This window comes from Sprattus sprattus (assembly GCF_963457725.1).
Source record: "Sprattus sprattus genome assembly, chromosome: 11".
Taxonomy (NCBI): domain Eukaryota; kingdom Metazoa; phylum Chordata; class Actinopteri; order Clupeiformes; family Clupeidae; genus Sprattus; species Sprattus sprattus.
The window spans coordinates 8,625,352-8,641,222 of record NC_137909.1 but is presented as its reverse complement, the minus strand read 5'-3'; the positions used below and the strand labels follow the sequence as shown (position 1 = coordinate 8,641,222).

General features: G+C 46.3%; 2 protein-coding genes across 2 annotated transcripts in view; both read left to right on the top strand.

Annotated features, from left to right (window-relative positions):
- The window catches only part of atp2a2b (ATPase sarcoplasmic/endoplasmic reticulum Ca2+ transporting 2b), a gene marked incomplete at its 3' end in the record, with an annotated part of 40,637 nt that extends 34,613 nt beyond the window's left edge, over positions 1 to 6,024 (top strand). Inside the window, exons 10-21 of the mRNA XM_080846972.1 lie at positions 904 to 992; positions 1,121 to 1,223; positions 1,456 to 1,587; positions 1,897 to 2,016; positions 2,350 to 2,568; positions 2,889 to 3,224; positions 3,599 to 3,819; positions 4,365 to 4,567; positions 4,789 to 4,874; positions 5,022 to 5,155; positions 5,389 to 5,506; positions 5,752 to 6,024. Coding sequence (XP_080703098.1) covers positions 904 to 992; positions 1,121 to 1,223; positions 1,456 to 1,587; positions 1,897 to 2,016; positions 2,350 to 2,568; positions 2,889 to 3,224; positions 3,599 to 3,819; positions 4,365 to 4,567; positions 4,789 to 4,874; positions 5,022 to 5,155; positions 5,389 to 5,506; positions 5,752 to 6,024 — 2,034 coding nt within the window. The remainder of the gene's footprint in view (positions 1 to 903; positions 993 to 1,120; positions 1,224 to 1,455; positions 1,588 to 1,896; positions 2,017 to 2,349; positions 2,569 to 2,888; positions 3,225 to 3,598; positions 3,820 to 4,364; positions 4,568 to 4,788; positions 4,875 to 5,021; positions 5,156 to 5,388; positions 5,507 to 5,751) is intronic.
- Positions 6,025 to 13,279: 7,255 nt separating this feature from the next.
- Positions 13,280 to 15,871, top strand: part of bcr (BCR activator of RhoGEF and GTPase) — a gene marked incomplete at its 5' end in the record, with an annotated part of 93,284 nt that continues 90,692 nt past the window's right edge. The window contains one exon of the mRNA XM_080848060.1: positions 13,280 to 14,792. Within this exon, the coding sequence (XP_080704186.1) occupies positions 13,280 to 14,792 (1,513 nt within the window). The remainder of the gene's footprint in view (positions 14,793 to 15,871) is intronic.

The following is a 15,871-nucleotide window of genomic DNA, read 5'->3' as shown; positions in this document are numbered from 1 at the left end:
TTTTCTGTGTAGGATATATATATATATGAAGGCCAATGACGCAGCAGCCCTTTGAAGTCTGTTGTGCCTTGGAGGGGGAGAAGGGGGATGGAGGGAAGAGGAGAGAAGGGGGGAGGAGAGAGCGATAGGCTGAAGTTTCTAATGTTTAGATTTCGGTGGGGTTGATGACGGGCGCTGGGTAACGGGGCGATAAGCCTGTGCCCAGCAAATGCCAGCTGCTCCATCAGGACCCCAGGGCTGCCTGCCTGCCTGGCCACTTCATGCCCACACTGAGGGGACTGCGATGAACTCTCTCTCCCTGTCTTTCTCCGTCTGTGTTTTCTTCCCCTCTCCTTCTATCATCATGCCTTCTCTCTCCATCAGTCCCCCTTCAAGCTTTCACCTCATTTCCCCTTTAATTTTCTCTTCCATCACCGTCAGTCTTGGTAGCTTCTTAAATTTCTCTCCTCTCAGCCCCCCCACCCCCCATCTCACTTTTTCAATCTGTAAAGCTCCTTTTATTTGCGTCAGTCGCTCTGTTATGCCTTGCCTTCTCTGTCAGCATGTCTGCCTCACTGGGCTCTGGCTATTGTCAGGAGCTGTGCCAAAGCCCTGTCATTCTTTCTCTCCCTCTCTCTTTCCCCCTTGCTCGTGCTCTCTCTCTTTTTTTCTATCTCTCTCTTTTTTTCTATCTCTCTCTCTCTCCTCCTCATCTCCCCTGTTCTCTCTGTGTGTCAGCCTCAGGTCTGGAGAGGTGGTAGCCCATTGGCCACCCTGTGCTCTGCAGCAGCAGTAGAGTAGTTCAGACTTGGTGATGCTGAAACCCCTGGTTGCCCATTCCTCAGCACTCTACTGCCCTCTGGTGCCTGCTGTGTGCCATGACTGATGTGGCGTTTCCTGTCTTTTGTGTGCTGTCCGTTTCAGATGTTCATTGTTGACAAAGTGGAAGGAGACGGTTGCGCCCTGAAGGAGTTTACCGTCACTGGATCCACCTACGCCCCTGAGGGAGAAGTGTGAGTTATTTTGTTTGTTTTTTTAAACACACACACACAAATAAATAAATGTGAACACAATACCTAAATCTGTCTCTTCCCTCCCCCTCTTCCTGTGGCCACCTGCTATTTATCCTGTTGGTGTCCAGTTTCCTTGAAGGCAAGCCAGTTAGGTCTTCCCAGTATGAGGGTCTAGTGGAGATGGCCACCATCTGTGCCCTGTGCAATGATTCATCGCTGGACTACAATGAGGTGAGCACCTGATCCTGGCATCATGTATCACTTTTCCGGCAACTGCCACGGCGTGATCTATATGCCACCTGACATTAGGATTTAGGTTCATTAGTGGTAGCATTGTCTCCTGGCGAAATGTTTTTTTTTTAATGTAATTGGGAGAAGTTTGAAGAGTTGTCTGTCATTATTGTCAATAATGTATGGTCCTCTAATTAATCCATGTGCTTGGGTGTTCTGTTTCGTCCCGCAGGCCAAAGGAGTGTTTGAGAAGGTGGGAGAAGCCACAGAGACGGCCCTCACCTGCCTGGTGGAGAAGATGAATGTGTTTGACACCGATCTCAAAGGCCTGTCCAAGATCGAGAGGGCCAACTCCTGCAACTCGGTGAGTGCCTCAGCACCTCTGCCTAGGCCCCCACGATCAGTGCACTCACTGGAGCAAAGCCAATTGTGTGTCGCCATTGGTCATATCTGAACAACAGCACCCCCACAGGTGGCCTGTCACGGCTAGATCAACCACAGTATTACAAACAGATAGTTTTCCTTGGTTAGCCTCAGGCGCCCATTTTTGGCGGCTCCAACCAGGTCATGACGAACCACATCAAACCACCGGTGTAACTCTGGTGTGGTGTGTTCATTGTCATGCTGTTTGAAGTCAACTAAATGTCACTGTGTGTGTGTGTGTGTTTGCCAGGTGGTGAAGCAACTGATGAAGAAGGAGTTCACACTGGAGTTTTCCCGCGACAGGAAGTCCATGTCTGTGTACTGCACTCCCAACAAAGCCCGCTCATCCGTTGGCAAGATGTTTGTGAAGGTAGGGGCCAAGTGCTTCAGCTCCAACCCTGACCTGCAGAACAAACTTCTAATGTTACAAATGTTTACCCAAGAGTCAAATGTGGCTCCGCTATCAGAGAAATGTGCCACCAAGTCCATAGTTTTGAGTACCATGACGCGCACAGATGGAAAGTTTCCCTGCGTAGGAAGTTAGTCTTGATGAAGTCCAAAATATGAAGTAGAATATTTAGTGTGTAGAATGTGTTATAGGTTTTCTTTGTAAGTGTAATCAACAGGTGTAACCAACATTTGTAATCAATAAGTATGTGTTTTCGATGTGTTCTAAAACCTCACGCCCTTTTTCTGCGTGCAGGGAGCTCCAGAGGGTGTTGTGGACCGGTGCACACACATCCGCGTGGGAAGCAACAAGGTGCCCCTGACCGCCGGCATCAAGGAGAAGATCATGTCCGTGATCCGCGAGTACGGCTCCGGCCGTGACACACTGCGCTGCCTGGCCCTGGCCACCAGAGACAACCCCCCCAGCAAGGACCAGCTCAACCTGCAGGACTGCACGCGCTTCGTAGACTATGAGGTGAGCTGAAAACACACAAACTGAAGGAACAAATTGGCTTTCCTAGTGCCTGAAATCCAAAACTATGTCGAGTGTGGGACAATGCATTCCTCATTGTCTATGAGGGGAATTCTACATTCGGTATTGAATGAATGCAAAGAAATGCACAGCAACAAAAGATGCAGTTAACCATCTTAATGTTATCTTGAAAACAATGAAAATTGCTCTGAATAAGCCTCACATTTTCTCTAGGAGAATCGTGCTCTTTGTTTGGTCATTCCCCATTCACTGTATCGCGCTCTCTCTCTCCTCTTCCGTTACCCTCCTTCCATCACCCACAGACGGACTTGACTTTCGTGGGCGTCGTTGGCATGCTGGACCCACCGCGGTCCGAGGTGGCCGCCTCCATCAAGCTGTGCCGCCTGGCGGGCATCCGCGTCATCATGATCACCGGCGACAACAAGGGTACGGCCGTGGCCATCTGCAGGCGCATCGGCATCTTCGGCGAGGGTGAGGATGTGTCACACATGGCCTACACGGGCCGCGAGTTCGACGACCTGTCGCCGACCGCCCAGCGCGAGGCCGTGCTCTCAGCCCGCTGCTTTGCCCGCGTCGAGCCCTCGCACAAGTCCAAGATCATCGAGTTCCTGCAGTCCTACGATGAGATCACCGCTATGGTGAGCAAACCAGCCAAATCTTTTTATTCAGCATCTAGTGCTAAAACCAACCACAAGCGCTCTGGTGAGGGGACAGAGTGGCAAGAAATTGGTTTAGGAATTCATTATCTTATGTTTTAAAAAGCCTTCATTTTACTAAATCATATTAAAATGCACCAGATATTATAATTTTCACCTTGCCCAGAGTTTGGGCTGTAGACTTGCACTTTGACCTGCCTAGATGTTCCTAGAGCATGTTACCGAGTGATCCATATATAGGTCTTTAGATCGCAACACCACTAGCTCTATACTGTTAAATCCTTACAGGCTGTGATTTTAGCTGTAACAGGTGAGCCACTCCTACTCACTTTCCCATCATGCCCTTCTCCCCGCAGACTGGTGATGGTGTGAATGACGCACCTGCGCTCAAGAAATCGGAGATTGGCATTGCCATGGGTTCCGGTACTGCCGTAGCCAAGTCTGCCTCAGAGATGGTGCTGGCTGACGATAACTTTTCCACCATTGTGGCGGCTGTGGAGGAGGGCAGGGCCATCTACAACAACATGAAACAGTTCATCCGCTACCTAATCTCCTCCAACGTGGGAGAGGTCGTCTGGTAAGATGGCCGACAGGCCTCCCTCAACAACCCATTACCCATCTGCCTTTAAGGTGCTATTACTGCATTGTGTCATCAGGAAATAAACTTGAATGAGCGGGATTTACAACCAGTGTGATTTTAAGGATCGATGTTGGAGGGGGAAGTACACCTAGGAATGTCGCTAACATCTCAGCATTTTTGCTTTTTGGCTCAAAGGCAGGATCATACATTTACAAGTATTCAGTTAATCTCAAGAGGCCTTTCATGCTCATCATTTGTTACGAATTAAACCAATGTGGTTTTGGCTAATGGGGTGGACCATCTATTGTAAAATGTGGTTTACCCAAATCTGGAAATGAATAATCGCTTGAGTGTATAGCCAAATGTAATTCAATCCCCATTATGTCTGGAAGGAGGCCCAAAGTTATATTTGGCTCCCACCATTGGTTGAAAGCTCCTTTCAGGCCTTGGTTCCCCTCAAGCACGCTGTAGAGGTCAGACATCAAAATCTAAATCGATAACATCACCACTGTTCTAACGTTGATGTGTCTCCATGGCGACAGCATCTTCCTGACCGCGGCGCTGGGCTTCCCCGAGGCTCTTATCCCGGTGCAGCTGCTGTGGGTGAACCTGGTGACGGACGGCCTGCCCGCCACCGCCCTGGGCTTCAACCCCCCCGACCTGGACATCATGAGCAAGCCCCCCCGCAACGCCCGCGAGCCCCTTATCTCTGGCTGGCTGTTCTTCAGATACCTTGCCATCGGATGTGAGTTTCCTCGTGTGTGTGCGTGCGTGCGTGTGTGCGAGCGAGCGACTTCTGTTACCTTTCCATCAGTGTCCGTGTGCTAGTTTGTTCGGAACTCCAATCTAATAGATACCTTGTCATTAATTGTGAGTTGGCGTATGTATTTTAAGACGTGCTAGTCTCTCATCAAGCATGTCAAGTGTGTAGGCTTGACAGTAATTTCGTTATTTTTTTTTTTCTAGGTTATGTGGGTGCTGGTACTGTTGGAGCTGCTGCCTGGTGGTTCATTGCTGCTGAGGATGGACCCAGGATTTCCCTTTACCAGCTGGTATGCATTCACTTACTAACCAGCCATCACCACATTATTGCACTTTGCACTCGGCATTTGACAATAATCTTAACCTTGACCTATCTTCAAAGGCAGAGAGGTGTATTTGTGTGTGTGTGTAACCTTGTCCCATTTTTCTCTCCGCAGTCCCACTTCCTGCAGTGTGGGGCCGATAACCCTGAGTTTAAGGACGTGGCCTGTGAAGTCTTTGAGTCGCCCTACCCCATGACCATGGCCCTGTCCGTGCTCGTCACCATCGAGATGTGCAACGCTCTCAACAGGTCAGTCAAAGATCAGTCTGCTTTTGAGTTGATACTCCTTCACCCTTCACTATTCCTTGTTGTGTCTTACAAATACGGAAGCAGAAACCATGCTAGTAGCAACAACAATACAATTGCAACAGTATAAGGAAAGGTAGGAAAACTGCTATTGTGTGTGTGTGTGTGTGTGTACCAAGAGAAGTAAGGCTGTGTGTGTCTTGGACTTGACACCTACTCTTAATTTCTCTTCTCAGCGTGTCGGAGAACCAGTCTCTGCTGAGGATGCCCCCATGGGAGAATGTGTGGTTGCTAGGCGCCATCTGTCTGTCCATGTCCCTGCACTTCCTCATCCTACACGTGGAGCCTCTGCCGGTATGTGTGCTCTGCTGGATTCTTTGAAGAGTTTGGGGAAAGATAGTTTGGGGAAAGAAGGTTCTCCATGGGTATTTTCTTATCTTTGTGTTTAGGTGGTCAGGTATGATGTGGAAGGAGTTTGAGGAAATTAAACCATTTTTTATGCTTTACTTAATTCCCAAAGTTGCCTTGGGCAGAGAGGGAGCTCTGCCAATCGGTCTCTTTACCTTTTCTTTCCCTCCACTCTTCTCCCCCCCCCCCAGATGATCTTCCAGATCACACCCCTCAACTTGACCCAGTGGCTGATGGTGCTGAAGATCTCTCTGCCTGTAATCCTGCTGGACGAGCTGCTCAAGTTTGCGTCCCGTAACTACCTGGACCCCCCAAAAGAGCTGGAGGAGGAGAAGAGCAGCGGCTGCTCGCTGGGCGCCTGTCTGGAGGGCATCTCCTGGCCCTTCGTGGCCATCTTCCTGCCCCTGTTAGTCTGGATCTACAGCACTGACACGAACCTGGCCGAGCTGTTCTACTCCTCCTGACTGATCTAAGCACAACGAAAACAAAAGCCACCCGACCCACCCCCCCACCTCCCTTTCCCCCTCTGTTGTGTGTTGTAGCTAGGGATTGTGTGAGCGTTCGTGTGTTTGCGTGCAAGTATGCGTGCGTCTTAAAAGTGTGCCTGTGCAACGGTGAGTGTGTGCACGAGAAGGACAAAATGTTTAACACAACCATAACAATAATATAAAAGAAAAAAAAGCCTAAACTATGTTTCTTTTTAATAAAAGTGTATTCGGGAGGGGGTGTATGTGGGGGGAGTGGGGGCATATTCATTTCTTTTAAGTGTCTTGGGTCCCTTTTTCCCACGGGGTGGACTAGTTCTGCCACATCTGGTCTTCAGTTGATCAGTTTCTCTTTTTATGTTTGTCATTTGGTTGCCTTTTTAATAAGTTTTTACAATTTGAAATTGTAACTTTTTCCATTTTCTAAAGCATAAACTTTTGTTTTCTGGTGCCCCCTACCCCCTGGAACATATGGCTGAGATTGAACCGTGGTCCAGAGATGTGTACAGAGATTGAACACTATTTTATGCAAGTTCTTCGTTCGCCTTTTTTTTTTTATTAATTCATTTTTGTAAATGTGTTGTTTTTGCAATGGAGAGTGCGCGGTAGTCTGGACTTTGGTCGTTTGAGGTTGTTTACTGATGTTTACTGTTGTTTCTTTCGTCCGAACAAACATCAAACTCTTACAGTGTGAACTGTGTGTGCGCGTACGAGTGTGTGTCGTGTAAGAGATGCATGAGCCGGGGTTGGAGTTGAGTGGCGTTTGGATGGGAGGGTTTTGAAGGGCATCAGGGAACTGAGTGAATGTTCATTTGTTCACAACGATAAACTAAAAACAAATCAGAAAATTCCTCCAAAAACAAGCATGTTTTTGTGATCTTGCATGCACTGTGCCCCCATAGATCTAAATACTGTGTGCGTCCCCTGGTTATATGTAGTAATAATAACGTTCATATTATTACTTTGCATTCTCTGGTTATTATTCTTACAATACATTCTTATTAGTAGAGCCAGTTTTTTTTTCTGCACTAGGCAGAGCACAGCTACCTCAATACAGACTTCATTCCCCCCCCCACCCTACCCCACCCGCCGTCTGTCCCTTCCTCCCTCATTAGCCTCGGTCACCGGGCTTCTGTACGACACCAGAGCCACAACCATCACAGCTCCCTCCTCCCCTGAACCTCCGATTCGCTCGTGCACAAAACAAACAACAAAACTACGAAATTGAGACCAAATCATTCCCGTTTTTTTTTTTATGGATTTATTTCGTCTCTCAGTGTGATTTATAATTGACTTTGACATAGATTAACTTAATTTTTATTTTATTTGTTTTATTTGGGTGTGATTGTTTTTTTTCCTGTTTCCTTAGGTTGGGTGGGGTGGGTTTAGATTGTAAGGATGTAAATGTTACCGATAGGGGATTAAAAGTGGTGTGTGACTGTATGAATCAGAAGATACAACAACAATAAAACAGAAACAACAGATTGTGAGGATTTTGTTTTCCAGTTTTTCAATGTTGCAATAGCGGTTATTGAGAACATGAACTTGACAGTGCGGAGAAGAAAGAAAAAAAATCTATCACACTTTTTATTTTCTACATGAAAGAAAATACACTCATATGAACCATATAAATTTGGGCCTCTTTGTCTTCATTTAAGCTATTGAGATTTTCCATCAAGAACTCTTTAAGTCTGTTATGAACACTGCCTGTTAAGTTAATGGTGCAAAAATATACTTGAATATTGATCTTAAGGTGCAGTTAAATAGTGTTTTTAGCTAGGGAGGCACTGAATTGGGCTGAAGGTGACATGAATTTAATAATTTAACTAGAAAATGCATTTCCTGAAGGAAATACCAGTGCATGAAATGCAAAAGTTAAGAAAGGAAGAAGAAAAGAAAGAAGAAAGGAAAGAATTGTAAAAGAAGAAAGAAAAAGAGTGAAAGAAGGGTGAAGAAAGAAAAGAGTGGAAGAAGGATAGGAGAGTGAAAAAAGGAAAGAAGAGTGGAAGAAGAAAAGAAAGAAGAGTGGAAGAAGGAAAAAAGAAAAGGAAAGAAGAGTGGAAGAAGGAAAGAACAATGGAAAAAGAAAGGAAAGAAGAGTGACCAAGAGTGGCTCTGAATAAAGACAGTAAACAGATTGAAGAGGGAAAATATTGAAAGGAGAAAAAAAAGAGTGAAGCAGAGAGATCGAGTGTGAGAGAAAGTAGAGAGAGAGAAAAAAGGAAAAGTATGGAAGGTGTCTCTTAAAATTCCTAGTTATACAGTTGAATGGAGAGGGACAGACAGTAGCGGAGCCTTGAAACCTTGGCGCATGTGTCAGTGAAGCACAGGTGCAAGCTAGTTTAATGACCCTATATGTTGTAGGGGGGGGGAGGGCATTAACAAATTTGGATGCATGTAAATAATAACCATGCAAGGAATAGACCATGATTCATGTGGACTCAACAAGGCCAGGGCCTAACCTCATCGTGGGTGTGTTAATCTATCTGTAGGTAGGCTAGGCCTGTGGGGATTGTGAGATCAAGGTAACTTGGTTCATTCCCTATAGCAAGAGTAAACCTTTGTCGTTGGAGTCTTTAGTAGTAGCCTACTTCAAAATGTTACCTAAATCTTAATATTACAAACATCGATGCATGCCTTCAGTCGTAGGCTACGTTGCCAAATTGCTATAGGAAAACTTTTGGCGAGATGGTGGCACAATTCTTCGTGTGAGGTTATAAATCATCTCGGAACCAAGATTTATTAGATTAGCTCCTACACGCCACGAACAGATTATTATTTTCCTAAGGAAATATTTTAAAGAGTTAGGACAATACTGGCCAACTTATGATGCCGACAAGGCTACTAGTAGGCTGCAGGATGCGTTCAGGTTGGCCCATCTAAACATAGAACAAAGAGTAAAGAAATTTGTGTTTGGTAGATTATTACTTTGTTGTAACAATGCTTCTCGGCAATAAATCTTATACCGTTGGAAAGCCTGTTTACTCCCCTTTCAGATGGTACCACATGTGCAAGGAACATGCATTTGTGAGATGAGCTGCAGAGCTGAGTCTGTGGGTTGAGCTTATTCTGTGAAACTTTTCATGGGCGCAACCCACAAACTCAGCTCTGCAGCTCATCCCACTAATGCATGTTCCTTGCAAATGTGGCACCATTTGAAAGGGGAGTAAACAGGCTATCCAACGGTATAAGATGTATTGCCAGGAAGCATTGTTACAACAAAGAAACAATCTTCCAAACACAAATTTCCTTAGTTTCAGAATATTCTGGCACATTTTTCATGGGCGCAACCCACATACTCAGCTCTGATGCTCATCCCACCAACTAATGTTCCTTACAAATGTGGCACCATTTGAAAGGGAAGAAAACAGGCTTTCCAACGGTATATGATTTATTGCCCAGAAGCATTTTTACAACAAGTAAATAGTCTACCAAACACAAATTTCCTTACTTTTTGTTCTATGTTTACCTTGTCTGTATATCGATTTACAGTCCGATAGAGAGACTATGGACGAGGACCAAGCAGTCCGGGTGTATCACTGGGGTTCGAGAAATATGTATAATGTAAGGGTTGTTAAAAGCACAGAGCAGGCCTTCTCTGTTTTTTGTCTTTTTGTTTTGCATTCTTTTCATAGCGTTTGTCCCTGTAATAGCATGTATATATGACATATATGAATATAATTATTTGTAAACTAATAATCATGTACCTACATTTTGCACAAATGGTTGTTCTACTGATATTGTTCAAGTTAATAAACAATCTAATGACTTTACGTGAAACGTTCTGTGTTTCGTTGCTGTGTAATATCACTTAATTGCATCCTACACAAGATGACATACTGAGCTAGTGACACAGGAAGGCTTAGGCAAGCATTTTTGGGTACCTGATGCAGAATAGAGGTGAAGTTTAGATATTGGTGCAAAGAAGAAAGGCGTTTTTCTCTGTGAGAACGTGTAAGATCAGGAGCTCCAGTGAACTGGGTTCAGGCTTATCAGTTAGGTGTATCCAATGAGTAGGCTTACCATTTATTTAACATGAGTATAATACAGTTTTTTTTACGATTGCGTAAACACATTTCTTGAAAGAGTCACCCATTTTCTCAAAACTGTAAACTCAAAACCTCATCTTCAAGCACTATTTACAAAACCTCTGAATCCTCTTGCAAAATGAAACTTTCGCCTCAAAACAGTTTTACCTGTGCTCAAAATCAAACACTGCTCTCAAATCATAAACAAAGTGATCAAAATGATATACGCTTTCAAGCAGTCAGTAAACAATACACCAAAAAATAGAAAACACATTGTTCAAAACATATAGTTCTCAAGTAGAAGTACATTTTTTATCTCAAAACAAATTTCATATGTATCCGTCATCTTTTGAAGAACGAAAATATGTTCTCTTATAGCTAAAATGTATCAGAAATGACTACTCTGCTTTGCTCTAATTTTAGTTGGTTCTTTAGCATCTCACTACTCACAACTCACTCTTGTTCTTTGTTGATATGAACCTGCAATATGAACCTGCAACCAGTCAAAATCTATTGAGCAATCAGTACTGTTACTGTTACTGTTACTGTTACTGTAGCAAATAGAAAGCACAAAAGCACATTATACAGCCTACAATGCACTGTAGGCCTACTACAGTATACACTACTACAGTAGAAGAGACAAAAATCAACGGAGTCAACATGTCATCAATGTGCTTCTTCTTGTCTTTTGGCTGGGTCAGGCCAGAGCACTTTGTCGACATCACAAGCAATATTTTCTCTCCTGAGTCAATGGGGAAAGAAGCCTCTTGTGTGCCGTATCCAGTCCTGCTTCCCTCATTGTCAGTCCATGGACTTTACATAACATGACTGCTGAGTTTGTCTTCTTCTTCCTCTTTGTCCTCCTCTTCCACTTCCTCTTTTTTGCCCTCCTCCTCTTCCTCCTCTTCGCCCACCTCACATACGCACTCTCACATTGTTTCTTCTATCCATTCTCAGACCTTCTCCTTCCCACCTTCAACAACCTGTTTGCTCTCTAAACTGGCTTGTATTGGTTGTGTCACATCATTTGATACAAGTGAAATCAGTTTTGAGTGGTTGTGTTTAATCAATGACGTGCGTGTTCTCTATTTGTATTTTATTTTTGCTTTGTTGTTGTTTACCAGTATGGATGACATGTGCATTAGAGTGCAGAATGTGTTTTGAGACTGAGAATGTGTTTAGAGTTTTGCTGAAAAGTCTAAGTGAGATCTGCAAATTGTGTTTTACCATGTGAAATAGTTTACGGTATTGACAACAGATGGCACAATAAGCTACATGAGTTCAGGCAACTGAGAACTTTTTTCAGCTAATGGGTTTTAGTGTTTTAGCAATCGTAAAAAACTGTAATCGGTTCGAAGCCCAGAATGAAATGTGCATGTAATGGAAGAAATGCTGAATAGTAAGAGAACTGAAGAAAAAATAATCATGGAAAAGCTATCAATGTCATAGCTTTATGGACAAGATATACACCTTACAGAGAGCGCAAACAAAAATAAGGCTTAAGACAAGTGTTTACACTTTCATCATGTACAGTACTGCAATTGGATAGCACTGGACGTTTTTTCTGTGTTGCTCATTTCATACATTGATCGCATGAGGGCAGCAGAGATCAGAATAGGCTATGATAAACTTCATCGCACAAAAACCGCACATCACCTTCCTAGGAGCGCGGAACAAGGAATGACCTCATAGGATTGCGGGCATTCAGATGGCCAATTAATTGGGGTTCTCGGGGAGGTATGCACGTGGTTCAATCGATCACAGAAGTACAATCATAATAGCCGTTTAAGGATATTAAATATTAAAGCTTGGTAATTTTTCCTATGACCACATTTCAGCCTCATTAATGAAACCCTTTGTTCTGTGCTCTCGTAGAGGATAGACCGTGGGCCTAGAGGCGCTGTTGTGCCGATCCAGGAAAGCAAGCGAGAATTCCAATGTTGTTGGTGCATAGACCATACGTAAAACACCTGCAAGATAAGTTATCATGCCAGAATGAGTTTTAGTGTTTGATTTAAAACCTTTTCATATGTATGTATTAGTTCAGGAACAACCGGTGAGACTAATTTACCCCAAATCCTTCATATAAGAGTGGACAAAGATAAAGCCTACAGCACGAAAGGCATTAATAGACAAATTACTGTTTAAGTTTAAATGTGAATCCGAGCAAAGAAGTATAATACAAACATAACCATATTTTCCAGTGACACAACTGTGTTCTATTCCATCCTTTGAAACCCCTCACTGCTACAAAATAACTAGTGTGGCGTGTTTCTTTAAATGGCACGAACGAGCAGGCGAGCGTCAATCATTGTCGGTCTAGTCCCTCCCTTTCCTGCAGCAGCTTTCTCAGCGACCCCTAGACAGACAGAACGCACAACAGAAGCAGAGAGTGAGCGGAGATGTGACCACAATGTGCTCTGATAATTAACACTGAAAATGGGATAAAGGAGCGAAAGCGACAGCAAATCCCACTCGTCTCTGAGCGCATATTTAAAGCATAGTCATTTTGCCTGGACATTTTTTTTTTTTTAACTTTTTTTCTACCCCATAGGTAATTTCCATTCTGTCTAGTGCTGGCAAGCTACAAAAGAGGAGGCTGGATGAGCCAGGCATATGATGGAAACGGGATGTCGCGCTACGAATGGACACGGGACAGCACTGGAGTATGAATCGAATGCTAAAACGGAATGAAGGAATATTCAATCGCTGTCGAAACGCGTCGGGTTCTACGCGTCCTTTCGTGAACACATAGCCTACAGGAGTTGCTTTTTATAAGACCACTCTCGGCCCGGAGGACAGATGCTGTCATTGTGTTGGGGTCCGAGATTTTTTCACCGTAAATGCTGCAAGTGGTGTTGTTGGAATGATGCGAGTAACATTAAGAATGTGCACGGGTTTATTGGCATCATTTCCCAATAGGTTCGTTGAGGGTCAAGAGAAAGCTCTTGCGAGTGTTGACAAAATAAAACGCTGTGGTGACAAAATCAGAAAGGAGTCATCAAGACACCTGAGGACAATCTCAGAAAATTCTTGAAGGAAGGTGGCTTTGATATGCTATTGTCTTATACTGCAGATGGGCACATTGCTGGTTTGTAGTCCTCATTTAGTTACAAACCAATCAACGTGACAGGATTGGAAGAAGAGTAAGAGTGTGTATTTATCCCTTGGATCTGTGGCAAAAATCTGTGTAGTTCCTGTCAGCAATGGTGGAGCCAGTGGGTTTCATCGAAGCTTGGAAAGCACAGTTCCCTGAGTCTGAACCTCCCAAAATGGAGCTGAGGTCCGTGGGAGGCATTGAGCAGGAACTGGAAAAGTGCAAAGCCTCCATCAGGCGCCTGGAGATGGAGGTAAACAAAGAGCGCTTCCGCATGATCTACCTGCAAACGCTGCTGGCCAAGGAGCGCAAGAGCTACGACCGCCAGCGCTGGGGCTTCAGGAAGGCCTCTCTGATGGCCGAGATGGGTGAGCAGCAGGCCGTCGTGTGTGCTGGAGACCCCCAACAGCCTCCGCAGCTCCACGCGCAGGAGCAAGGCGAGCGCAGCCGCTTCCAGCCGGTGGGAGAGACCCGCTCCAAACCCAGGCCTCCGCCTGCCAGGAAGTCTGCCTCCCACGGCGACGGTCTGGAGCTCCAGTCAGCGTTCGAGCTGGTTCAGCCGGGAGCGGGAGGTGGTGGCAGCGAGACAGACGGCCTCTCGCCTTCCAAACAACGGGGTGGAGTCTCTCCGCGCAGGCCGCACCCCCCACCAGAGAAGGACCTGCCCTGTGACCCCTCTTCCAAGGACAAGCAGGGCATGGGGCTGGGCGTAGCTGCTCTGCGCTCCAACTTCGAGCGGATCAAGCGAGCCAACTCACACTCCTCGGCAGACAGCAAAGCCAGCCAGGAGAAGCAGCCATTCTACGCCAATATGGAGTTCCACCACGAGAGGGGATTGGTGCGGATCAATGACCGGGAGGTCTCCGAGAAGATCGGCAGCCTGGGCACTCAGGCCATGCAGATGGAGCGGAAGCGGTCCCTACACTCACTGCCTGGGAACCTGGCCACAGTAGCTGGAGATCTGCGTCCCAAGCCTGTCTACAGGGGGCGCTCTACTGAAAGCACCTGCGGCTATGATGCCGAGTATGAGGATGGAGAGCCCAGTCCCAGATATCGAGCCAATGGAGGCAAACCGCAACAACCACAGCCACCACCGTGGCAGCCTTCCGAGTTCCAACCTTATACCAGTGTGTACGTGGGTGGGATGGTGGCTGGTGAGGGAGTAGTCATGAGGGAACATGGAGGAGTTGGAGATGACCACCAACTGACCTGGCCCCGCCGGTCCTATTCACCGGGGAGCTTTGAGGATGCAGGGGGTGGAGGTGGGGGCTACACGCCGGACTGCAGCTCCAACGAGAACCTGACGTCCAGCGAGGAAGACTTCTCCTCGGGACAGTCCAGTCACGTGTCACCCAGCCCCACTGCCGCGTACCGACGACCCTTCCGTGACAAAAGCCGCTCGCCCTCACAGAACTCCCAGAATTCCCAGCAGTCCTTCGACAGCAGCAGCCCGCCCACCCCCCAGTCCCAGAAACGCCATCGCCAACAGCAGGGCCACGTGGTCGTCTCCGAGGCCACTATTGTCGGCGTTCGCAAAACTGGACAGATCTGGCCACCTCACGAAGGAGACTCCACCCCGTCAAAAAGGGCCTCCCATGACAACAGTTTCCATGGAGACATGGGTAAGTGATTGCTACCAGCCGTCCTCTTGAAGCTGTTGCTGCTCCAACCCCCCTTCTCTGAGAGCACCACAGGCAAACAGATGGGAGTTGATTATTCAGTTTGTATGGGATGGTGGCAGGTCAGATGCCATACCTAAACAAATGCACCCATGTGGAGCTTTGATAAATGGTACTCCTACTCATGTCATTAACTGCCCAGAATTAGCAATCCACCATTGATGTGTTTCAATTACTATGTCGCACGAAGACTCATGTGACTCACTTTAACACTTGCTGCTCACGAATGTCTGCCACAAGCTATGCATTAGTTCCCCATCTCTTGAGAACATCTATGGGGCACATGAGAGTCAAGTCACCCAACAATGACCGGCCATTGTTGCCAGTCAGTCTCAGTGATGGAGCGGCTAATACTTAAAGTAGCCCTCTGTTATTCCCCTGCTGAGTGACTCCATGTCGTGACTATGTCCCAAATGCTCTTTGACCTCCTCAATCTGACGAGGGGCCCTGGTTTGGGCCGTCAGGAGCAACAGCAGCAGCAGCAGTCTCTCTCTCTCTCCTAGTCCGCTCCCTGACCTCCGCATTCAGGGTGAGCATGTTCCAGCTCAGCCTCAGCCCTGTCAGCTAATTAGCTAATGTGGCTCACATAGCATGATGAACTGAGAAAGAGAGTAGAACAGGGGGAGGGAGTGATGTGTGTGTGTGTGTGTGTGTGTGTGTGTGGGGGGGGGGGGGGGGACAGAGCTCTTTGTTTGAGTGAAGGAGTGAAGGAGGGAGAGCAAAGTGAAGAAGGAGCACTCTCTCTCTCTCACTCCTTGTTTCTGTCCAGCAGTGACAAACGACTGACTCTGTCCAGGGCTTTTTGGCTGTCTGGCAGGGAGCTTAGAGAGACTGTCAGCCGTAACGGCTACTCTCCCCAACAGCAGTGCTCAGCAGGGTGAGGGAGCAACTCGGTCAAGAAACAGGAGAGGTGCGTGTAGAGGACAAAGTGTACAGATCCTTTCTATATATATGTGTGTGTGTGTGTGTGTGTGTGTGTGTGTGTGTGTGTGTGTGTGTGTGTGTGTGTGTGTGTGTGTGTG